At 42.5% G+C, this 25,177-nt stretch overlaps 1 protein-coding gene across 1 annotated transcript in view; it reads right to left on the minus strand.

Moving 5' to 3' along the window:
- LOC140728591 (extended synaptotagmin-3-like) overlaps positions 1 to 10,692 on the minus strand; it is a 104,261-nt gene extending 93,569 nt beyond the window's left edge. The window contains exon 1 of the mRNA XM_073047562.1: positions 9,688 to 10,692. Within this exon, the coding sequence (XP_072903663.1) occupies positions 9,688 to 10,041 (354 nt within the window). The 5' untranslated portion in view covers positions 10,042 to 10,692. The remainder of the gene's footprint in view (positions 1 to 9,687) is intronic.
- Positions 10,693 to 25,177: the final 14,485 nt, after the last annotated feature.

Consider the following 25,177-nt stretch of genomic DNA (forward strand, 5'->3'; position numbering starts at 1 on the left):
GGGTTTCCATTAATCAGAAGTTCTTAACCTGGGTTGGCCTGTATACAGTAAAACTTTGTTAATCTAGGTCTGCCTGACTCATTCATTAGTATGCCAGCTGTTCATACGCATGGGATTGCCTGTTTATTGCTGGGTGTCTGAGCTGTGCCTGTGGCAAATGCTGGAATTGGAAAACGGACATGAAACACAGAGTCTCAAACTCATTGTCTCAGTTTGTGGTTTTCCTTTAACCTGTACACTGGAAGGATTACCATATTTCTGTTTAGCATGTTAAAAAGCAAAATAAAAAAGCACATTGGAGAAATATAAATAATATCAAATAGTGTAGAATATCTGAACAGTTTAAGAAGAAATTTCTTTAAGATGGCAAATAGTGAAATTCTTACCCTTCAAAATTCAATGCACATTTATTATCAAAGTACATATATATCACCATATACAACCCCGAGATTCATCTTCTTGCAGGCATATTAAATAAATCTATAGAATAATAACCATAACAGAATCAATGAAAGATCACCCAACTTGGGAGTTCAACCAGAGTGCAAGAGACAACAAGGTGTGCAAATAAAAAAAAAAGCAATAACTATCAAAAACATGAGATGAAGAGCCTTTGAAAGTGAGTCCATAGGTTATGGGAACAGTTCAATGATGGGGGAAAATGAAGTTGAGTGAAGTTAACTCCTCTGGTTGAAAAGCCTAATGGTTCAGGGATAATGATTGTTCCTGACCTGGTGGTGAGAGTCCTGAAGCTCCTGTACCTGCCTCCTTATGGCAGTAGTGAGAAGAGAGTGTGGCCTGGGGGGTGGGGGTCCCTGATGTTTGGTGCTGCTTTTCTACAACAATGCTCCACGTAGATGTACTCAATGGTGGGGAGGGCTTTACCTGTGATGGACTGGGCCGTATCCACTACTTTTGTAGGATTTTTTGTTCAAGGGCACTGGTGTTTCCATTCTCCTGTGAAGAAGGTCACTGATTGTTTTCAGAATGAAAAGATACATTTCTATATATTAGGGGATCAAAGAATATGGGGAAAGGGCAGTACAATTGTGTTGACTGAAAGATTCTACTCAGTCAGCTTAAAGAGTAGAGCAGAACAACATTCCCTCTTTTTTCCCCCAACTGCGCAGACCAACTGTTGCTCTGAACAGGAATTTATTTTCACACGGTCTGAAAATTGCGTGGCCCTTTAATGATTTTTTTTTGGTAATAGTCACCCTACTAACATTTCAAATGAACACTTAAAGATCACATACTTTTGATTTTATTTATTAATTGAAGGCTAAAATTGCATAGAGTACAACAAAGAAAAATCCTTCACATTTCATAAACTTTTTCTAGCTGCGTCCAGTTCTAGTTATTGCGCAGCCGCGCACCTAGAGGGAACAGTGGAGCCGACACAACAGGCCATATGGCTGTTCCAGTCCTTGTTTTTACTAACAGACAGAACCTGAGACATGGGGGTAAGCCCCGTTACTGGTACAGTTCAGTAGATGGAACTCTGCCAGCACAAGAGGCACCTACGGTTAGGCACGTTACTTCTCCCCAGCAGCCCAAAAATGCCAGTCTGGCCAACTAAGGCCACATTTAGGGCTCTTGGCTGGGCAGCAGCTGCAGCAAGAGGGGGTGAAAGCAGGATAAAGAAATGGAAGGGAAAGAAATGGTTTCAAGAAAGCGAAGAGGGGAAAAAAAGCAAAACAGAGGACCCTTTCACCCTCTCCTTTTGTAGGCTCATTTCTCTTGCTCTTAGTAATACCGTGAGGAATGTTCACAACACTCATCTACTGACCATTGATCGACATACAATGGGAAGTACTGACACTGGAATTCTGGCTGATTGCATCATGGCTTAATATGGAAACTCCAATGCTTGGGAATACAAGAGGCGACAGTGATGCGCTCAGCCAGATACTGCTCACCCCACGATCGAGGATATTGACAAAAGGCAGCATCTCAGCAAAAATCCTGCCCATCATTCAAGACTCCCACCCCCCCCCCCCCAACATAAGAGGCCGTGCTCTCTTTGATGCTGCCATCAGTAACTTTCCCTCTAATTGTTATCTTTTTTACTGCTGTGATGACCAAACATTGCTCTGAGCAGGAAGTTCTTTTTAAAAAACACATCCTGAAAACTACCGAGCAATTTTATTTGGTAATATGCATTGTATGAATATTTAGAATGAAAATTTTAAATTTACATACTTTTGATTTTATTAATTAATTGAAGGGTATAATGAAATATAGTACAAAGAAAATCTTTCATGATTCACAATCTTTTAAACTTAGATGGTACTGGTATTCAGCGGGCTGGCTTTTTATCAGCACTGAGCCACCGACTTCCCTTCTGTGTTTATTGCTACAATTTGAAATGCTGTAAATTGTAACACTGACAATGTAAATACATTGAAGCTCTAAAATGTTTCATAGTAAAAGGTTGTGGTACCTTTGTTATTTAGAAAACTTATGGATTATATTCATGAACACAATTATTTACAAGGTATTTCACAATTAGACTAAAATAAATTTCAAAATTTTATTAGCGTAAATTCAAAATTATATTAACATTATATAAAAGAAAATTCCAGCTGTACAGCAACCAAGGCTAGGTGCATGGGAGCATTTCCGTTACCACGCAGCCACGCACCAGCACAGATTAGGCGGCACAGTGACCATCAGGCAGGAGATACGGAACATCTCAATATTCAACACCAGTTTCTCACCACTGCTGTCAGGTTCCTGAACAGACTTGAAAAAACCAATAACACTACCTTGAACTACATTTCTTATTTTTCCCTCAATATGCACAAACATTATGTTTATTATGTGCAAGTTAGCATAAATGTTACATAAACCATGTTGTCAAGTTTGTAATGCACAGCACTGCTTCAAGAAGCTCGTTTTCAGGCGTACAGTATATTATTCCCAGGATATAAATGCCACACTCTGAGGAACACACTTGATTTCAAGCCAGAAGAGTGGGTCAGTTACTGGGTACCTTTCCCTCCCATCTCCTGACAGACTGTCTACACATCATGGTTACACTGGGGTACACTTGTTTGAAAACACTCAACTATCAGCTTGGGCAAAACTTGACTGATACTCCACGTGCCATCTTAAACACTCACTGGTCCCACACTGGCAAAATCAAGCCAACACCATGTAACATCATGCCAAGGCTTCTTAAACCATCTTAAACAATCATTTGTCCCAACTCTGGGGGGAGAAAAGAAAATCACACCAGCAGTGTATAACATCTACAAGTTCCAACACACTTAGGTTTCAAAAACAACATCAAATTTTGCAAATTGCTCTACCTGGAAAGTAAGACTGACAGGCAGATGGGAACACCTCCAAAAGAATATCATAGATTGACTATAGCACTGTTCCATTAAAATCATGGGAATTCCAATCTCATACTTTACAATTTTCAACAGTTCAAGATGGCAGCTTCATCACCACTACCATCACCCAAAGGTTAATTGAGATACATCACAAATACTAGCTTTGTCAGAGGCTGAACTTAGTGACTTTTCAATTAATTGGTTAAACATCCATGTCAATTGATTGAAATGCATTATTTTATTGTTGGAAATTCCTATTTCTTTCACCCAGCCACTCATAGTTAATTAGTAACTCAATACTTCCAGCATTCAATTGATATTTGACACCAAAATTGCCACCGTTTGGCAGAAATTAGGTTGTACAACACATTCATTGACCTTGGTTGTAAAGATAGTTCTTGGGAAATGAGAAATGCATTAGAATAAAGGTCGAATGCAAACAGACACGCTGTGTTTTTCTGCTTTTGGTTTCAGATATTCAATACCTGAAAGTATTTGTTAATTTTATTTACTGTGCCTGTTAAATTAAATGTTTATTTCCCATATCTTTTAATATTTTATTAAAAGGAAAAATGAAAACAATAAAATCCATTTGTTAAAATGAGTGAGGTTTTATGGAGGAAGATTAATTGAATCTACGCTGTACAATAGGGTATATTTATTTTACATCCATAGTAATACATCATTTAAAGATCTACCAGAGATCAAAATACTTAGTTGAACATACCTTAATACTTGTTGATTATTTATATTTATTGATAAAAGAGCTGATGGCCTGGATAATGAAAAGATTGCTTTTATAGAGTGTTGTTAATTATGATGTCTTGTCCATTAAACACTGATTCAGCTCATTTCAGGTACAAAGCAATAAGTTAGAACATAAGAACATAAGAAATAGGAGTAGGAGTAGGCCATCGGCCCATTGAGCCTGCCCCACCATTCAATACGATCATGGCTGATCTGTCCATAAACTTGCCTTTGTCCCATAATGCTTAATTCCCTTACTATGTAATGCCCTCTTCTCAATACTACCATCAGGAAGGGGTAACAGCAGCCTGAAGGTATACACACAACATTCAGGAACAGCTTGTTCACCACCACCACCAGATTTCCAAATGGACAATGAACCTGTGAACACTACTTCACTCCTTTCTTATCTCTATTAAGACCATAAAATATAGGAGCAGAATTTAGCCATTCAGGCCATCAAGTTTGCTCTGCCATTCCATCATGGCTAATCCCAGATCCCACTCCACCCCATACACCTACCTTTTCACCATATCCTTTGATGCCCTGACTGATCAGGAAACTATTAACTTCCACCTTGAATATACACAAAGACATGGCCTCCACCACAGTCTGAGGCAGAGCATTCCACAGATTCACTATTCTCTGGCTAAAAAAAAATCCTCCAACCTTTGTTCTAAAGGGTTGCCCTGGGTGCTGGAGTTCTTTAATAGTGGACACTGCCTTTCTGAGATACCGCTCTCCAAAGATGTCCTGGGTACTTTGTAGGCTAGTGCCCAAGATGGAGATGATTAGATCTGCAGCTTCTTTTGGTCCTGTGGAGTAGCCCCTCCATACCAGACAGCGATGCAGCCTGTCAGAATGCTCTCCACGGTACAACTATAGAAGTTTTTGAGTGTATTTGCTGACATGCCAAATTTCTTCAAACTCCTGATAAAGTATAGCTGCTGTCTTGCCTTCTTTGTGACTACATTGGTATGTTGGGACCAGGTTAGGTCCTCAGAGATCTTGACACTGAGGAATAAATGATTTAGTCCTGGAAGATCTTATTGATCCATGTCAATGCAATCCAGCTTGTTCCACTCCCCAACTTCTCTTCATTCCCACCAGAAGGAACAATTTTTCAATCTCTACTCTAGTTACACCACTCACATTTTAAGTATCTGCATCAGATCTTGCAATCTCCACTGTTTGAAGGAAAACTGCCCCATACTGCCTCCTAAACTGGATGGAGAAACTGGGTTAGTAACCTCTGTAATCAATTCGGTAATTTTTTTCTTCATCCTCTTGGAGTTTGTCACAAAGTGCTTAGAAAAACACAAGATGCTGAATTTTATACAAATACAGATCACGGCATTCAATAAACCCAGGTTACAAATTCCTGACTGATATAAAGTCCATACGCACAAAAGAACATCTGGAAGACTGGCAGGATTAATTTGCCAGCTATTGTGGGGCTACAGGCATCTCCTGCCAAAAGGGACATTGGTTTATGGCAGTATCAAAATGACTGAGTAAAAGTCCTTGTTTAACCCTTGGCTATCCTACGTTTTTATTTAAATATCTTGCCAGTCCGAGTTCTTCAAAGTACATGTATACATTATACAACCTTGAGATTCGTCTCTTCACAGGCAGCCACAAAGCAAGAAACCCAAAAGAACCCATTAAAAAAGACCAATGAACACCCAATGTGTAGAGAGGGAGAAAAAATGCATCATCCAAACAAATGTAAACAAATAGCATTGAGAACGGAAGTGATTCCTCTGACACAAAGCCCCGGGCTGTAGTTGGAGCAGAGATACAAATTACAAACAATTCTCAGGAATGGATTCCTGTTGTAACCTGGGAGATCCGTAGATAGAGAGCAAGAAAATATTTTATATAATAACTGGCTTGGGCACCACTGGAGCGTTGTGCCCATCTCTGTCCACCACTTCTTTTAGCGTACCACTTTCAACAAATCACATACATACAGTCCTAGATCTCTTCTCTTGAACAGCTTTTAGAAATGCATCCTTTAGATTGCCTAACATTCTTCCTATCAAAATCTAACATTTGGCATTGCTCAGCATTAAGTTCCATCAGCCACCTATCCACCCATTCCCTGTCTATGGAGCATCTGTGTAGATCTCCATGAAATCTGTTACAATCCTCACAGTCCAGAACAACACCATCATTTCCGTCTCGGCTACAGATTTGTCTTGAATGCCAAAGTCAAATCATTAATATTATGAAAAGCAGTGGTCCTGATGTCAATCCCTTGAGAAATCTAGTCCAAACTTCTGAGTCGAAAATTTTTTTTCCGAAATAATCTATTTCCTATTATAGACACTTTTATATTCATAGATGGTTTTGTGATCACAGACAAAGTTCTGGTCTACAGTCCATTTTGCTATAGCATCTTTTGTTCAATAGCATTCAGTTTTAACAATGACCTGGCACCTCACCACACTAATTTGCTTAAAAACCCCACTGATTAGATAGACATCAATTGTCTTTTTCTCAAATCAAATACACATCCTAGAAATTCAGCCCTGAAATTCACCACCACCTGAATCAAAGTTCACCATCCTCATTATGTTGCTGGGCAGAGGTGTAGTAGCATCTGCACCAGACTTTGAGGCAAGTGGTCCCAAGTTTGAATGCAGTTGGCTCCTTGTACGCTTACCATCTGTGCTGGGTTGAGCAATGAGCTAGCAACTCGGCCGCATAAAAAACAGACAAATGCTAAAGAAATGGCAAAGTTGCCACCCAATGCACCTCAAGATGTGGAAAGGAACGTGGGTGGTCGTGGTCTTTCCAATACCATGACTGTTCTAGGCAAACTTTTCTACAGAAGTGGCTTACTGCCCAGAAGAAGGCAATGATACCTTTACAAGATGGTTAACCCCAGCCGTTATCAATGCTCTTCAGAGATTGCCTGCCTGGCATCTGTGGTCAGATAACCAGGATTTGTGATGTGCACCAGCAGCTCGTACAACCATTCACCACCTACTCCCATGGCTTCACGTGACCCTGATTGGGGGACGGGGTGCTACACCTTTCCTAAGGGTGACCTGCAGGTTGCAGGTTAGCAGAGGGAAGGAGCGCCTTTGGGAGAGATGTATCTCCACCCTGCCACACAAAAAGAAACAGTTACTACGATTAATTGTGCAACTTTTGCTGTTTCTAGTCTTCAGACAACACCCTTCCATCTACAGCTGCTTGGAAGATTAGGACCAGCTTTTTTGCATCAGCCACCTGGGGTGAACTCTGTCCATCCTGATCAACATGACACAATACTCAATTAACCAGGGAGAAGCCCATCTTCCTTTCAATTTCAACTGTACTTCAGGAAATGACCACATCACAGAATTATCAGAACCAAAAAAAGACCTACAGATCCAAAACAACCATAAATTGCTGAGAGCACTCAGCTGGTGAAGGGGTGCCTGTGGGGGTGGATACACACCCAACTTCTCACATGATTAACCTTGTTTTCTGAAAGCTGCACCCTATTCTCCCAGCTCCTGCACTATCTGTACTGAAGGCCAGAACTGCTACAGCCCTGTCTTGATTGAATTGAACATGTCTTCCTTTCCCTTGAATTGGACCCTTTCCTCTACTAGAGCTTCAGTCTCCCAGTAGTGTTTCCCCGTTTCCCAGAATTCAGTCTCATTCCACCTCCTACTGACTCAGAGATAGGATAGGGCTCCCTTGTCTTCACTTTCCACCCAACCACCTCCACATTCAAAAATTATCCTCTATAGTTTCCGCCAACTTCAAAATCAGTATTTCACCAGTAGGTGTATCCTCTTCTCCCAACACTTCAAAGAGACCATTCATCGCACCATTCCACGCTTCAGTCTATCATTAAGCTACGGACGAGGCCATACGCAACGTTTCCTTTCCATTTCCAACCACCCAGAAACATAGATAGATAGATAGATACTTTATTCATCCCCATGGGGAAATTCAACTTTTTTTTTCCAATGTCCCATACACTTGTTGTAGCAAAACTAATTACATACAATACTTAACTCAGTAAAAAATATGATATGCATCTAAATCACTATCTCAAAAAGCATTAATAATAGCTTTTAAAAAGTTCTTAAGTCCTGGCGGTAGAATTGTAAAGCCTTTCAACCCTTTCAATTCAGAGCAGGCGTTCTTAACCTGGGGTCTGTGGATAGATTCTCGGGGCTCCGTGAACATCGATCGGAAAAGAATTAAATCTTTATTTTCACTAACCACAAACCGATATTTAGTATTTCCTTCAATTATGAATATAGGCACTGTGGTATTAATAGTACCCGTGAGTGTGTCACCAATAGAAATCACAGGTATTTTCATATCAGATTACAGTGGTTACAAATATCTCAATATTGTTTACGGCACTCTCGTCACTACTTGAATTGACGGTAGTTATTGACCCGCTGCTGGATCGAACATAATCGCGGTCTTCCCGCTGCTGACATGGCGGCTAACTACCGGGCAGCCCCGTGATTGGACGCCCACCATGAATGCGTGTTGTTCTGTCAAAGACCACCCCCCCCCCCAGCTTAATGTTCTTATTCAAAAGCAACAGCAGTCTTCACACTGATGTCTTTAAAAATAAAAAATAATTTAACTTGCCTATACTTTAAATACATCGTCTTGTTTTTATTGCGTTAATGAAGCACATGTATTACTGTATCACATTTTTAAAATATCTTGATACGTATCATTGCTTTATTTTGAAATCCTGTGTACAGTACTTTATATATTTAAATACAGTATTTTGAGAAGGAGTTCATAGGCTTCACCGGACCATGGCTTTAAAAAAGGTGAAGAGCCGCTGATTTAGAGGAAGCAGCTGATGCTCAAAATATAGTTTTCTGTACAACGATAAAAACAAGTGCAGATCTTGGTGACCGATTGCAGAACCGAAAGGGAACTAACACCAGTCACCCGTCACTAAATCTCTGATCCCTCCTGCATTGCTGGTGATCTCCGACGGAAGCACATCAGGCCCAAAGTGGGCTCCGTTTGACCTCTTGGACTTAATTTTGCATGTAACTGTTTCTGATCGTTTTCTCCCCTCCCCCACCGCACAATTGTGACACGCCTGTTTTAATTGTCGTTAACGATGACTTTTTCTTTGAAGCGTGACAACTTCTTTCTGTACCCTGTGACATTTATCTTCTCATCCCAGCTCAAACACGCTCTTTTCCTCGCATTTCCCCTGAAAGCTGAACTCTGCTCCTCCCCGTGCAGGTGTACCTTCACCCACAGTGCAGTACTCTCTATTTTCGTACCTATTAAATCGTGATGTATACACAGAGGGAGAGTCTATTTCGTAATCAACGAAACGCAACCCTCTCAAGTTTCAAATTACTTCTTGGAGAACTCCCGGATACAGGGAAGAAAATTGTGTTGTCACCTGATGCTCCAACGACAACCATGCAAAATGCAACGTTCATAAAACTCAACGGAGTCGTCTAGTTTCTCTTCAGGTTGAATAAATACTTAACCTTTTATTAAAGATATGCAATGCAGTTTCCTAAAACAGTGCAGGTTCACTAAACGCGTCTCAACCCATTTTAAATGGATTTAATTTCAGTTGTGTACTGGTACGTACCCACGGAGGAAGATCTTGTTTAATTTCATTGGTAATCACGACTTTTTCATCGTCCAGCATTTGAAATGCTGCCTGCAGACGTGCACATTTCCAGCTTCTGTTTCTCTTCCACCAGATCCACAGCAGGACCCCGAACATAAACCAGGTGAGGCTCAGCCCAAAGTAGCCCGACAGGTAGATAGGGAACAGGTAGATGAACGCCTTGGCAAAGTTGGTCAGTAGGTCCATCAGTCCCGGGGCCGGACCATTGTCCGCGCTGTCTTCCGGACCGTCCTCGGCCACCTCCGAAGTGGCTGAAGTTCTCCGCTCGGGTGACCAGATACTCCCCCTCGCTCGGGGCGCCGCGCCTCTCATAGTGCTGGCCGGCTCTGAGCACTCTCCGAGCAGCACCTTCCACCGCCTGGGATCAAACCAGCAAGCAGTTCAGCATTTCCAGCCAATCCTCAGTGGCTTGGAGTCCCTCACCTCTTCCCAACCGGTCCTTCCTGCTCCGAGAACATTCCGATTGGAATTGCGATTAAAACACTCCCTCTCTCTCTCTCCCCACCCTTTCATCACCGAGCAAGGAGCAAACCTCGCCTACAGCTGTACAATAACAAGGGGCGGCCCTTGATAACCGGCTCGGTAACTTCTCCACAGCGTACAGCCTTTGCGGAAAACCCAAGTTCGTATCTCTTCCCACTCGGTGGCAGCTCAAAGAAAACGCACCTCATTTTAAATCAAAATACTAATGTGCTTTTGTACCAGTGCTGGTTCAGACCAGCAGTCAAGTTCCTCCGATTCAGCAAATCTACAACAGGTTAATTCCTGTAAGTGAGCCCGAAGTTTGCCAATTGGCAAAGGTGTAGAAATTCAGTTCAGATGAAAAAATAGAATGTTTGACTGAGTTGTGGGCGTTTGTATAAACGGCCATTCAAATAATCTGGTTAGAGAGATTAATAATTTTAGTTTCTGCTTATTGAAAATGAAAGCGCACCGCTGGTTGTCAACATCTTAGTCTTCAGGCGCCACTTAATGGAGGACTAAATGTTTACGTCACGTGTGTTTACCGTGGATGAATATTGTGAGTGGTGTTCTCTAGAGAGCGTGCATTTTAGAGAAGAACGTTCTCTAACGGGGTAAGTTCGTTTTCGCAGAGTTGTGTGTCTCTCGAAAGCACTGACAGGGCGGTGGCAGAGACGTTTATAAGGTTCTTAAATACGCACGGGAGCGTGGTTCGGTACAAATATATAAAAAGAGAAATAATTATAAATAAATAAGCAATAAATATTGAGAACAGGAGATGAAGAGTCTTTGAAAATGAGTCCATTGGTTGTGGGAACTTTTTAGTGATGGGCAAGTGAAACTGAGTGAAGTTATCCCGTTTGGTTCAAGAGTCTGACGGTTGAGGGGCAACAACAGTTCCTATATGGGCCTGTTGCTCTGTTACACTGTTTTATGCTCTAAATCAACCAGGTGGAACAATTAGACAAATATCAGCTCCCTAAATATTTTCAACTTCCATTATTTCCAACTCCAATGCTTGTTTCTACAAACATGCTGTCCAAGTCACAAATGCACAATATTAAAAAAAATAGTAAAACAATATGCCATTCCTAACAATCCTCCAACCTGCTCCCATACATAGAAGGCACTCAATTCCTCATTAATTGTTTGCCCCTGAATCACTGGCCCAGTGATGGATGGCAGAGTGGAGATACGAGTATATCTCTATAAAAGGAGAGGTAAGGTGCTCTTTCCCTCTGCTAATTTACAGGTCACCCTTGAACTTCCACTGAACAACTACGCTCTGTCCGCCAGAGAAAGCAGGATCGCCCAGTGGCCACACATTTTAATTCCACGTCCCATTCCCATTCTAATATGTCTATCCATGGCCTCCTCTACTGTCAAGATGAAGCCACACTCAGGTTGGAGGAACAACACCTTATATTCCATCTGGGTAACCTCCAACCTGATGGCATGAACATTGATTTCTCTAACTTCCATTAATGCCCCACCTCCCCTTCTTACCCCATTCCTTATTTATTTCCCCCCTTTCCCCCTCCTTTTTTCTCTCTGCCCCTCTCAGAATCACTCTTTGCCTGTTCTCCATCTCCCTCTGGTGCTCCCCTCCCCCTTTCTTTCTCCCTAGGCCTCCCGTCCCATGATCCTTTCCCTTCTCCAGCTCTGTATCCCTTTTGCCAATCACCTTTCCAGCTCTTAGCTTCACTCCTCCCCTTCCTGTCTTCTATCATTTCAGATTTCCCCCTCCCCCTCCTACTTTCAAATCTCTTACTATCTTTTCTTTCAGTTAGTCCTGACGGAGGGTCTTGGCCCGAAACGCCGACTGTATTCCTTCCTATAGATGCTGCCTGGCCTGCTGTGTTCCACCAGTATTTTGTGTGTGTTGCTTGAATTTCCAGCATTTGCAGATTTTCCCGTGTTTGTGGTCTTTCATTGACTCTGTTATGGTTATTATTCAATTATGGATTTGAATATGCCTGCATGAAAATGAATATCACGGTTGTATATGGTGCTATATAAGTACTTTGACAATAAACTTACATTGAACTTTGATCTGGCCTACACATGCTGTAAATCTACCAGCACGGTTATAAAAACACAAAATCCCAGGAAAATCCCTGCTTTATAGGTCAAGCAGCATCTATAGATAGTGTAGACTATTTCATACAACTGCAAAAGGAAAGCAGGACTGAGAAACTTTAACTCAGTATCTTTTCACTATAGATGCTGTCTGACTTGCTGAACTTTTCCATTATTTTCTGTTCTATTGAAGATTTCCTGCATCTATAGATTTAAACTACCTATACTGTTGAAAAAAGATAATCTTTTCACTGCTTGCTTAGTTCAAGGGCAACTATGGATGGGCAATGGGTGCCAAAGTTAACAGAGATCTACACATTCCACACACAAATACAAACATTTCTTCATTGCTGCTGTGTCCAAATCTGGATCCTACCCAACTCAACATGGTAGTTAATCAGGTGCCTTTATGGATGAGTAATGATTAAAAATGACAATGCTGCAAAACTGCTCTCAAGTTGAAATTCGAGTTGGTAAGTTGCTGGTCATCATAAGAGTCTACCATCTGTCTTGTGTGGTGCTTGTAGTTTTCCATCTTGCCTCTTAAACTCAACTATCACTCTTATAATTTAACAACCATTAGAAATGTTAAAGGAAGTTCAAAGTACATTTATTATCAAAATATGTATGCAGCACCCGCCCCTGTCACAATGCAAAGAAGAACCATGGGAACAACCTGTTTGATGAAAGACATAAACCATCAAACCCCCTTACCCACAAAAAACAAGCGCAAAGAAAGCAAAAAAAGATTAAAAGCACAAAATATGAAACACAAAATATTTGAATACAGTTCAGGATTATTTATCCTTAGATATTGACTGTGATATCCTTAGATATTGACTTCTCCAGTGCGTTCAACACCATCCGCCCTGCTCTGCTGGGTGAGAAGCTGACAGTAATGTAGGTGGATGCTTCCCTGGTGTCATGGATTATTGATTACCTGACTGGCAGACCACAGTATGTGCACTTGAAACACTGTGTGTCAGACAGAGTGGTCAGCAGCACTGGGGCTCCACAGGGGACTGTCCTGTCTCCCTTTCTCTTCACCATCTACACCTCGGACTTCAACTACTGCACAGAGTCTTGCCATCTTCAGAAGTTTTCTGATGACTCTGCCATAGTTGGATGCATCAGCAAGGGAGATGAGGCTGAGTACAGGGCTACGGTGGGAAACTTTGTCACATGGTGTGAGCAGAATCATCTGCAGCTTAATGTGAAAAAGACTAAGGAGCTGGTGGTGGACCTGAGGAGGGCTAAGGCACCGATGACCCTTGTTTCCATCCAAGGGGTCAGTGTGGACATGGTGGAGGATTACAAATACCTGGGGATACGAATGGACAATAAACTGGACTGGTCAAAGAACACTGAGGCTGTCTACAAGAAGGGTCAGAGCCGTCTCTATTTCCTGAGGAGACTGAGGTCCTTTAACATCTGCCGGACAATGCTGAGGATGTTCTACGAGGCTGTGGTGGCCAGTGCTATCATGTTTGCTGTTGTGTGCTGGGGCAGCAGGCTGAGGGTAGCAGACACCAACAGGATCAACAAACGCATTCGTAAGGCCAGTGATGTTGTGGGGATGGAACTGGACTCTCTGACGGTGGTGTCTGAAAAGAGGATGCTGTCCAAGTTGCATGCCATCTTGGACCATGACTCCCATCCACTCCATAATGTACTGGTTAGGCACAGGAGTACGTTCAGCCAGAGACTCATTCCACCGAGATGTAACACTGAGCGTCATAGGAAGTCATTCCTGCCTGTGGTCATCAAACTTTACAACTCCTCCCTCGGAGTGTCAGACACCCTGAGCCAATAGGCTGGTCCTGGACTTATTTCCACTTGGCATGATTAACTTATTATTATTTAATTATTTATGGTTTTATATTGCTATATTTCTTCACTATTCTTGGTTGGTGCGGCTGTAACGAAACCCAATTTCCCCCGGGATCAATAAAATATGTCTGTCTGATAGGAGGCACCTGAGGAGCAATGTTTTAGAATGAGATAGATTGTAAATGACCATTCTGATTTTCAGTCTGCCATCTAATGGTTCAAGTGGTAGTTTTGGATGAAACTGCTTTGGTTGAAACAAGCAATTATTTTAATGATGCCCTGAAGGACATGTTTAGTTGCTTACTTTGGCTTGTGGTGACATGTATCCTCTTTTCAGGCCTCAGATTAACAACACAAAATAAAATGTCAACTCATCTCTTTCACTTTATTCTGGCCGATTAACCAAACTCTGAGTGGTCCTGATCTGTAAAAGGTTCAGTGGATCATCACTTGCATTATGGAAAAAAATCTTTACTTTAACAATATCAATCACTTGAGGATTAAGGCACAGGGAAGTGTGAGGGAGAAGACAGAAAGTGAGATAAGGGATGCAGAAATAAACAAAACATATAATGAAATGTATAATCGTACACCCTGCGTACATACCCTTTATATAACCTCACCTCACTACAGGAAGGATGTGGAATCTATAGAAAGGATGCAGAGGAGATTTACAAGGATGTTCCCTGGATTGGGGAGCATGCCTTGCAAGAATAGTTTGAGTGAACTTGGCCTTTTCTCCTTGGAGCGACAGAGGATGAGAGGTGACCTGATAAAGGTGTATAAGATGATGAGAGGCATTGTGAGAATAGTCAGAGGCTTTTTCCCGGGGCTGAAATGGCTAACACGAGAGGGCACAGTTTTAAGGTGCTTGGAAGTAGGTACAGAGAAGATGTCAGGGGTAAGTTTTTCACGCAGAGTGGTGAGTGCGTAGAAAGGGCTGCCGGTGATGGAGGCAGATACGATAGGGTCTTTTAAGAGACTCCTGGATAGGTACATGGAGCTTAGAGAAATAGAGGGCTATGGGTAACCCTAGGTAATTTCTAAGTACATGTTCAGCACAGCATGGTGGGCTGAAGGGCCTGTATTGTGCTGTAGGTTTTCTATGTATTTTATAACCTATATACATACTTTGACAATAAATGTACTTTGAAATTTAACCTTTCACTATGCAGAAGAAATGATCAAATCTTTAATAGGAACTTTATGACGGAGCAGAATTTGCCCCTTGGTCAACAAATATTTTGGATTATCATAGGTTAGAAGCTGGAGGTGATGAACAATTAAACAATCGTTGAACCAGAGGCCCATGAAGATGAAAGAATATTTCAAGCCACTGTCTGTTCTGAAGAGTGAAAATAATAACCAAGGTAGTTCTGGCAAGTTATTTGAGAAAGTTGTCATATTCTGAGAAGGAATGAAGCAAGAACAAAATTCTTCAGGTTTTCCTGTCCCCATCTAACCTAATTTCACGAGGATTATAAAGGAGAACAGTTATGACCTCATTTCTGTGAGTTGAATAACAAACAAAATAACAAGGGCATAATCACAACCCATACATTTAGGCAATTGCATGAAGTCTATTTGGAGATGCACAAATAATCTCCTGGGGAAGGGCCAGGGGTGCCAGATACCAGTAGTGTCTTTCAGGATTATGTCTCTGACAAATCATACTATTTGCTGCTTTTCTTGCTATGGTCCAGAATCTCTCATTATCCATTATATCCATAACCATTTGCAGCCTTGCACATAGTCTATTTTAGTCCATAGGGTCTGTTCAGCCTCTGATGCATCACGCTGTAATTGTATAAATTCACCAAAAGAATCTGGAAAGTATTGGCAGCCTGATCACACTGGGGTGCTACATAGCATAAAGATCTGCTGTTGCTGCCTTAGCAAAGGACTCCGCTCATTTGTTCTCTCTTGTTAATTCATCCTTCCTGCTAATATGAGTTGCATAGTTGTAGTAAGGAACTAGTGTGGCATCCGTTAGTCTCGTGAGACCATGGATCTGCGCCCTCTCCAGGATGCATGCCTGGACAAGGTTGTATGGAAGACCGGCAGTTGCCCATGCAGCAAGTCTCCCTCTCCACACCACTGATGTTGTCCAGGGGAAGGGCAAGGGCCGATACAGCTTGGCACCAGTGATGTTGCAGGAGTTGCCAGAGTGAGATTGAAGACAATGTTGGACTGCCTTAGGGTCTCCAGCTCCGGATTTACTCCCAAAGCCTTTCCCATGAGTGGGTATGGCCGCAAGGCAGCGGAGGTTTGAAATCAGAGCTTTCCCTCTCTTAGATGGATTGCCTTCCCAGGCTGACAAGCTCCATCTACCCAAAAGGGACTATAAAGCAGGAAAAGGCTCATAGTTCATTGTGTTTTATTGGCGTTCCAAAGAGGTAAGAAACCCATGTAGTTTCTATAATTGTCCACTGTCATGTGCTACTCCTAAGGAGAGTCAGTGTAAATATTTATAGCAAATGTCTGATACAGGTGGAGACTATTATCAAAGCAACACACACAAAATGCTGGAGGAACCCAGTAGGTCAGGCAACAACTATGGAAATGAATAAACAGTTGATGTTTTGGGCAGACCCTTCTCCAGGACTGGAAAGGAAGGGGGAAGATGTCAAAATAAAAATATGGTGGCAGGGGAAGGAGGATTGCTCGAAGGTGATAGCTGAAGTCAGGTGTGTGGGAAAGGTCAAGGGCCGGAGAAGAAGGAATCTGATAGGAGAGGAAAGTAGACCGTAGGAGAAAGGGAAGGAAGAGGGGAACCAGGGGAAGTAAAAGGCAGATGAGAAGAGGTAGAATGTCAGAGTGGGGAACAGAGGAGGGGAGTGGGTGGAATTTTTTTACTCAAAGGAGAAATTTATATTCATCGCATTAAGTTGGAAGCTACCCAGACAGAATATAAGGTGTTGGTCCTCCACCCTGAAGGTGATCTCATCTTGGGACAAGAGGAGGCCATGGATCGAATGTTAGAAAGGGTCTGGGAGTCGGAGTTAAAATGTTTGGCCACCGGGATGTCCCTCTTGTGACGGATGGAGTGGAGGTTCTCAATGATGTGGTCCCCCAGTTTAGGATGGGTCTCACCATTAGGAGCACCAGACAAAAGGGACAACTCCAGCAGATATGCTGGTGAAGTGTTGCCTCACATGGAAGGACTGTTTGAGGGCCTGAATGGAATTGAGGGAGGAGGTGCTTGGGCAGGTGTGGCATTTAGGCCACTTGCAGGGGTAAGTGTCGGGAGGGAGATTAGTGAGGAGGCATGAATGGTCTCGGAAATCACAAAGGGAATGACCCATGTGGAGAGTAGAGCGAGGGAGGTAAAGGTAAGTTTAGCAGTAGGATCCCATGGGAGATGGTGGAAATTGCGGAGGATAATGTGTTGGATGCGGAGGCACATGGGGTGGTAGGTGAGGACCATAGGAATTCTATCACTATTGAGGAAGTGGGAAGATGGCATAACCTTGGGAAACAGTTGGTTGACAGTTTGATAGAGAGATTGAGAAAGGGGAAGGAGGTGTCAGAGATGGAACAAGTGAATTTAGGGCAGGGTGGAAGTTAGAGACATAGTAGATACATGAAGCAGCACTAGTGCAGTTGTCAATGTAGCAGAGGAAGAGCTGGGGAGTATCAGCAGGGAAGGCTTCAAACATGGACTGTTCTATGTAGCTAATGAAGAGGCAGGCATAGCTGGAGCCCATGTGAGTGTCCGTGGCTACCCAAACTTGTCTTGGCCGAAGGGCATCTTTGGTCACAGCAGCCAGGCTGTCTGCAAACAAAAACATGTCCCTCTTGGGCATCCCCATGTTTGCCCCTGCATGTCTGCCATATCTGTTGCAATAAAGAACTGTAAAACCAATACATTTTAAATAGTATTATATAAACAACTATGCTATTTAAAACAAAAATTACCGGTCACAAGAGGATGACAGGAAAAGAACAGCAGTACGTTCATCAACCTCAAATCCCCCCACCCCACACAAAAAAACAAACAAAAGCAGAACAGGCATTTCAACGCCCAAATCCTTCCCACAAAAAAACTAACAACATGAAACAGGCACATCGACCCCCGCCCCCCCACTCCCGCCCAACCCACACAAAAAAAAACAGGAAAGATTGGGTGAGAAACAGAATATAAAAACTCAAAAACGGGGGGGGGTGGGGGGGGGGGAAGTCTATAGTCCAAGTCTACATCCAAAACGCAGAAAATCTGGGCTACACTCTCTGGGCAGAGCAGCTGCCTCTCCCCTCTCTGGTAATGGAGTAGGGTGATACTCAGCAATCAAAAGACAGCCAGTGCTCACCCTCTGCTCTTGCCCCGATGCTTCGGTCTCCTTCAATGTTGCACAGAAAGATTGGGGGAGTGGTACTAGGGAAGGCTTGGACTGTTCTGTGAAGCCAGCGAGAAGACTGACATAGCTACGGCTCGTGTGTGCCCGTGGCTACCCCTCGAGTCTGGAGAAAGAGGGAGGAACCAAAGGACATATTGTTGAGGGTGAGGACTAGTTCCACCAGATTGAGGAGGGTGGTAGTGGAGAGGAACTGGTTGATTCTTTTATTGAGAAAAAAGTGGAGAGCTTTAAGGCCTTCTTGATGGGGGATAGAAGTGTAAAGGGGCAGAACATCCATGCTGAAAATGAGGCAGTCAGGGCCAGGGAACTGAAAGTTAGTGAGAAGTGTTGCAGATATTGGTGTGAAGGAATTGAACTAAGAGGGTTAGAATGGTGTCAATGTAGGACTTTTAGGGCAACGCACATTATTGCCTAGAGGCTATAGTGGAGCAGCCTGGGGAGTCTCATACAGGTTTTGTCCCCATTCCTCTTAACTGGTTTAATCCTTTGATGTTGTGATTGTTTTTGGAATATTGTAAAAAACTTACTTAACTCTTCTCATCTCAGATTTTCCCTCAATCTAGGTTGTAACTTACTGACAATAATATTTATTGGGTGTCCCTGGTTCTAGAGTTAATCCGGATACTTTTTGAAAACATTTACGCACATGTTCTGCATATCCATTGATGTCGTAGTCTCCTATCTGTCACCGATTTTTAATGCCAATCTACAGTGTGAGGGAAACATTTTCTCCAAGTTCAAAGTAAATTTATTATCAAAATATATATTTGTCACCATACACAACCCTGAGATTCATTTTCTTGTGGGCATACTGAGTAAGTCCATGATAGAACAACATCCATAACAGAATCAGGACACATGTACACTGACACATACATTTTGGAATTCCTCTTTTTAAAACACACACTTCCTGAATTTTCCTGTGCTTCGTGTGGGACGCGACCCGGACCACAATAACGTCATGCGGACATGACCCATCCTTGCAATCATTCTTGCCTGGATGTTGTCTTTAACCCTTGCCTTACTGCAACTTCCACAAGGTATGCTAACATATGCCAACAAGGTGTATTGAATGGATTGCTATGAGTACTATCTCCACTGACACATCCATGAAATGAAGATTTCACCAGCTAAATCCTAGGGAAAACTCTCTGAAACCCCTTTTTACTGGGCATCTCTAGAGACTTGGCTCATTAACCTCTCACTAACAGTCACTGAACTCAGTGATGAGAAAACCACCTTTCTCAAATTTCGTATGTCCAGGGTTGATATGACTTCAGACCCACCAAACCAGGAAGCTGGGATGCTTCGACAATCAGGATCCAGATCTGAGTGAATACTATGTAAGTACTGCCCTATATAATTATTTGTCAGCAAGAAATAACAGATTATACACTTCATACAATTATAAAGGAGTACAGTATTTATGAATGTTAGCTTAACTAAACAGTCATTAAAGAAGAAAGAAAAAAATAAAAGGGCCCATTATAATTAAACCATAAAATGTGCACAAGATTGGAACTCATATTTTCAAAAGCTGGATGTGTCCTGTTACTCACGGTGCCAATTCCTATTGTACTGATCACTGGTAGAACTTCCTATCTTAGACTCCATCAGATCGTGTGTTCCATTTGGATCAAATCCTGCAGCCAGTTCTCTTGATCGCATTTTCTCTCCATCTCCTGCCGAAAAGACCTTGACCCACACCAGTGTCCATCACTAAACCTCTCCCCCAGCTTTCCTTAGAACCTACAGCATCTTAACCAAGGTGTTACACTCTCCCCCCCCCCCAACCACTGTGAATAGTAATGTCCTCATGACTTTGAAACTTATCAACCCATCATTAACAACACAGTTTTCAAAGGAATTTCATGATGTCAGGACCTCCAATCCATTTGTAAATGGTAGTGACATATCTCACTAGGGGTATAGATGCAAAACTCTGTTCCCCGGCGTGTCATAGGCCATCCTGTCTGGGGGTTCTGACTCTTTGAGACCTTCTTATTCCACCTTCAGCTTCAGGCACTCCTTGGGATCTTTCCTGTCTACTTGGAGATGCCTCCCCCTGCCTATTACTTGTGCTTTCTGGCAATTTGGGTCCTCCCTGTCATGAAGTGACTTCAACGCAATCCTCTGATGCTTCTCTGGAGGAACCAACCGTGAATGCCGAGGCCTGTATGGAGAAGTCAGAGTCAGATAGACAATCTTCTAACTTATCCATCACAATCCATTTCAATGCCAGAAACTCCAATTTGTGCATGGCATAGTTTCGTTTGGAGGGGGACAGACTCCTGCTGACAAAAGAGACAGGTTTCTCCCCTTTCTCCTGAAACATGTGCCCGTCATAAGCTTCACTGGGCTTCTGGCCATACCCAAAATGCTTTCTAACACTTGGATGCACCCTGCGGAAGTGGCAAATGGTTTCTCTTTCTTTAAGGACCTCACCACCTCAGCAGCCAGACCTTTTAGTCTCTCTTCCAGTCACTGTCCTGGGGGTGGGCTTCACTGCCGAGAACATTCTCTGCCTATGATAACTTCGGCTCTCCGCCGGAGTACTTTGCCATTTATCCACCAGGGATGTAATTGCCGATACCAGCTCAGAACTTTCACCACCAACTGAAGGACTCATGAGACCTTTCACATCAGACAACTCCTTCCCCTCACTTTGCAGAATCAAGAGCAACTTGCCTTTAAAGTCTCTGCCCTCAGCTACGGGAAACTCTTCCTTAAATTCTTCTCCCTCAGCTACACTCCCCCCTTCTCTAAAAGTATGGAATGCAATGGCCCCGCCTCTCCGTGTGCCCCAGTTGCACCAGGCGGAACCACTCCCATCACGTTCTTGCTAGTCTGCACTAACACAACATCCTTACCGGCTGATAGAGGAAACGCCGTTCAACGAGGGTAACTTTAACAGTATTTAAAACCCAATCAACAATTTGTCTGGGTTGTGGATATCCACCCTGCTTAGAACACGAGCATTAATTGCGGTAATTTCACCAAATCACACCAAAGCTTCATCTTAGTGGCATCCTTAATCACGTATCTTAATCACTTTCCTGGGCACTAGTTTAAACACAGGCTTAAACACACAAACCACTTAATCAATTCTTACAGCAAATACACAGAATTCAGGGAACCAAATCCTGGATGAGCCCCACAATGAAACCCCATTTTACCAGGCATCTCTAGAGACACAGCTCATTAGCCCCTCGGTAAACAGCACTGAACTCAGCCGTGAGAAAACTACCTTCCTAAAAACTTTGTGTGTCTCGGATTGGTATGACTTGGGTCCCACCAAACTGGGAAGCTGGGATGTTTCCACCATTGGGACTTTGAACTGAACCAATACTGTGTAAATACTGCTCACATTGTTACGAACCCCGTAACTGGGTTACTTACCAGCAAAGATAGAGACGTCCGTTGGAGTCTGATGATACTATTTTTAACAGTATTTATTAGCAAAAATACACAAAAATAATATCAATGCAAATATACAGATAATATACGTCATCAATACTAAACCTAAAAGTGCGGGTATAATAGTAATCAATAAGAAATAAGCTCTATCATTGTCTAGGGGATAATGAATTGACCGATGGAAATATAAAGTTCATTTCAGTTCATACAAGCTGCAGCTGTTTGTTCGTCACTGTGTTGCAATTGTTGGAGAGAGAGAGAGAGGTAGAAGAATGGGAACAGTTACCGCTAAGCGTTTTGCCAACCTTCCTTTATGATTTTGATCCGTCGGTGTCTCGTTGTTGTGGCCGTTCAAGTGTGACCTCTCCTTTAGCTAAACCGTTCTTCCGTGATGAGCCCGCCACCCAGGCAAGGGAGGACACACACGAGCTCTCACCGGCTTCGCTATAAAACGCTGTCACTGGATTTCTAGCGTTTCTCCTGGTGTATCTGAAGGGGTTGTTCCCCAGACCCGTCTTTTATCCTCACTCACGGGGTCTCAGATGTCAATCAGGTTGGGATGATGCAATCCCTCAACCAGCCCACTCTGGTCGTCCCCTGAGGGGTTTCAATGAATAGTACAGTACTCAATACACAATTCCTTCTCCAAGAGACAATAGCAGTAATCAGTGGTTCCGTTCTGTTTATGTCAGGAGACATTCCACCTGGTTGTGTATTCTGCATCTCTCTCTCTCATTTCCTGACATGTTGTGTATCTCTCTCATTTCCTGACATGCTGTGTATCTCTCTCATTTTCTGGGTCTCAGACCCGAAATAATAGCGATCTTGCGATTCTCAAAAGGGGAGGGGGGGCGACTTTGCACCCTTCGGCCCCTCAGAGTTGCTCCACATTCGTAACAACATACAATTATCCATCAGCAAGAAATAGCAGATCGTATACTGCATACAATTATAAAGAAGGTGTATTTATGAATATCAGCCCAACTAAACAGTTATTAAAGAAGAAAGAAAAAAATAAAAGGCCCATTATAATTAAACCAGTCAAATGCATGCAAGGTTGGAACTCATATCTTCCAAAAGCTGGATGTGTCCTGTTACTCACAACTCCTATTCACTGATTACCAGTGGAACTTCCCATCTTTGACTCCATTGAATCACGCATGCCAGTTGGATAAAATTCTATGGCCGGTTCTCTCAATCTCCTTCTCTCTTCACCTCCCGCCAAAATGATTTTGACCCAAACCAGTGTCCTTCACAAAACCTCGCCCCCCCCCCCCAGCTGTTTCTTGAACCTTCTCCCTATTCCACTATCCTGATTGGCTGACTCAACATTCCTAAGTTGAACATCACAACCCCTTGTCTTCGGCAGAACACGCTGCTTCTGCAGAAAGCTATTAAATGAAATACCCAACAGCATTAGCAGTAACATCTTAACCAGGGTGATACAACTCTATCACACTTTCCACTTTGGAAGCTGATTATGCCGCCTTCAGCTCTTTGCAAAACTGTCCAGTCAGATTTCTAGATGTCTACTGAATGATATTTTCAAGAACAAAAGTGCAGTAATTCATTGAAGTAGTTCCTCTGAGACTGTCAAATGATAATTGTCGTGTAACCATTTCTGCTCCAGATAAGGACAAAAATCAGTGCTTAGTATAAAGTGATGTTGTTGGTGTGTACTTAATGGTAGGGAGTTGCGAGTCTCCTGAAAGTGATGGCGTTTGGAATTTTGCACCCAACAATGTTCACCTGTGTCAAAAAAAAAGGAATTAAGCAATCCAATTCCTAGGCTGTAGTTTATTACAACTAATGTTATTCTGTTCAACATAATTTGGCTTCCCAAACAGATGTAAATCATATAAATAAATCACGCTACAGTACAGAACCAAGTAATTAATCATAATGCAGTTAACTAGACATTAAATCCAGGATCCAAGCAACTGGTCTTCCTGTCTCGTTTTATCTTCTTCTCTGAACTGCGCCTCCTCCCTCTCCAATTCCAAGTTGCAGCAAATGGTCCACTCAACGGAGATTATTGGCTATTAGGACCTCTCCTGTTTAATATATACATGCTTCATCTAGCTCAAATCATGGTAAGCTACAAAATATCTTACCATAATTATGCCAATGACACTCAGATTTATATAACAGTGTCATCAAGTGACTATGACCCCATACAATCACTAAAAAACTGTGCTGACCAAATCACGGATTGCTTAAGCCAAAATTTCCCCCAGTTAAAAAAAGAGAAAACTGAAATAGATGTCTTTGGTGCCAAAAAAGAACGATTAAAAGTCAGTGCGCACTTTGAATTCCTGTTGTTACAGACCACTAACCAAGCCAGAAACCTGGTGTAAATTTTATCTGCCACATTAAAGCAATTACAAAGTCAGTCTACTGCCATCTTAAAAATATACTGAGAGTTAAAGGGTTTCTGTCTCAGCAAGATCTAGAAAAACTCGTTCGTGCATATATTTTTAGTAGGCTTGACTACTGTAATGGCATTTTCACAGGTCTGTAGAAAAGATTTGTCAGACAGCTGCAGCTCATTCAGAGTGCTGCTGCTAGAGTCCTCCCTAAGACCAAGAAAGTAGAACTCATCACTCCCGTTCTCAGATCGCTACACTGGCTTCCTGTCCATTGGAGGGTTGACTTTAAAATATTACTACTGGTTTATAAAGCACTGAATGGTCTAGAGCCAAAATACATCTGTGGTGAACTAGATATAGTTATTGATGGTGCATCAACATCTCTGATCTCTTGCTGCATTATGAACCTTCCCGATCTCTCAGGTTGACTGGGGTGGGTCTGCTTACTGTCCCCAGGGTCAAAACTAAACGCGATGAAGCAGCTTTTAGTTACTATGCTCCACATGTCTGGAATAACCTTCCGCAGGATCTGAAGTCTGCCCCAACATGAAGCTCTTTTAAATCAAGGCTTAAAACTTTACTTTTCACTGTAGCTTTTAATTAGAATCTCCTGCACTGTAACTTTTATTTCTTTATTTTTATGTGTGATTTTATTCTCTTTATATTGTCTGAAATTTGATGTTTGATTTTTATATCGTGTTCTACGTAAAGCACTTTGAATTGCCTTGTGTTTGAAAAGTGCTATAAAAATAAACTTGCCTTGCCTGGCTTTAAAAGACCAGTCCATCACCGGAGCGAAGAAAGCAGCTGAAAGGAATTACTGTAGACGCCACCCACCCTGGCAGTCACCTGTTCACCAAACACCACAAGTCCATCACCACCAGGACAACAGGTCTGCTCTCCAGCCTCTCAACAAAACAAAGCTCACTCAGG

This window comes from Hemitrygon akajei, chromosome 5, assembly GCF_048418815.1.
Source record: "Hemitrygon akajei chromosome 5, sHemAka1.3, whole genome shotgun sequence".
Classification (NCBI taxonomy): Eukaryota; Metazoa; Chordata; class Chondrichthyes; order Myliobatiformes; family Dasyatidae; genus Hemitrygon; species Hemitrygon akajei.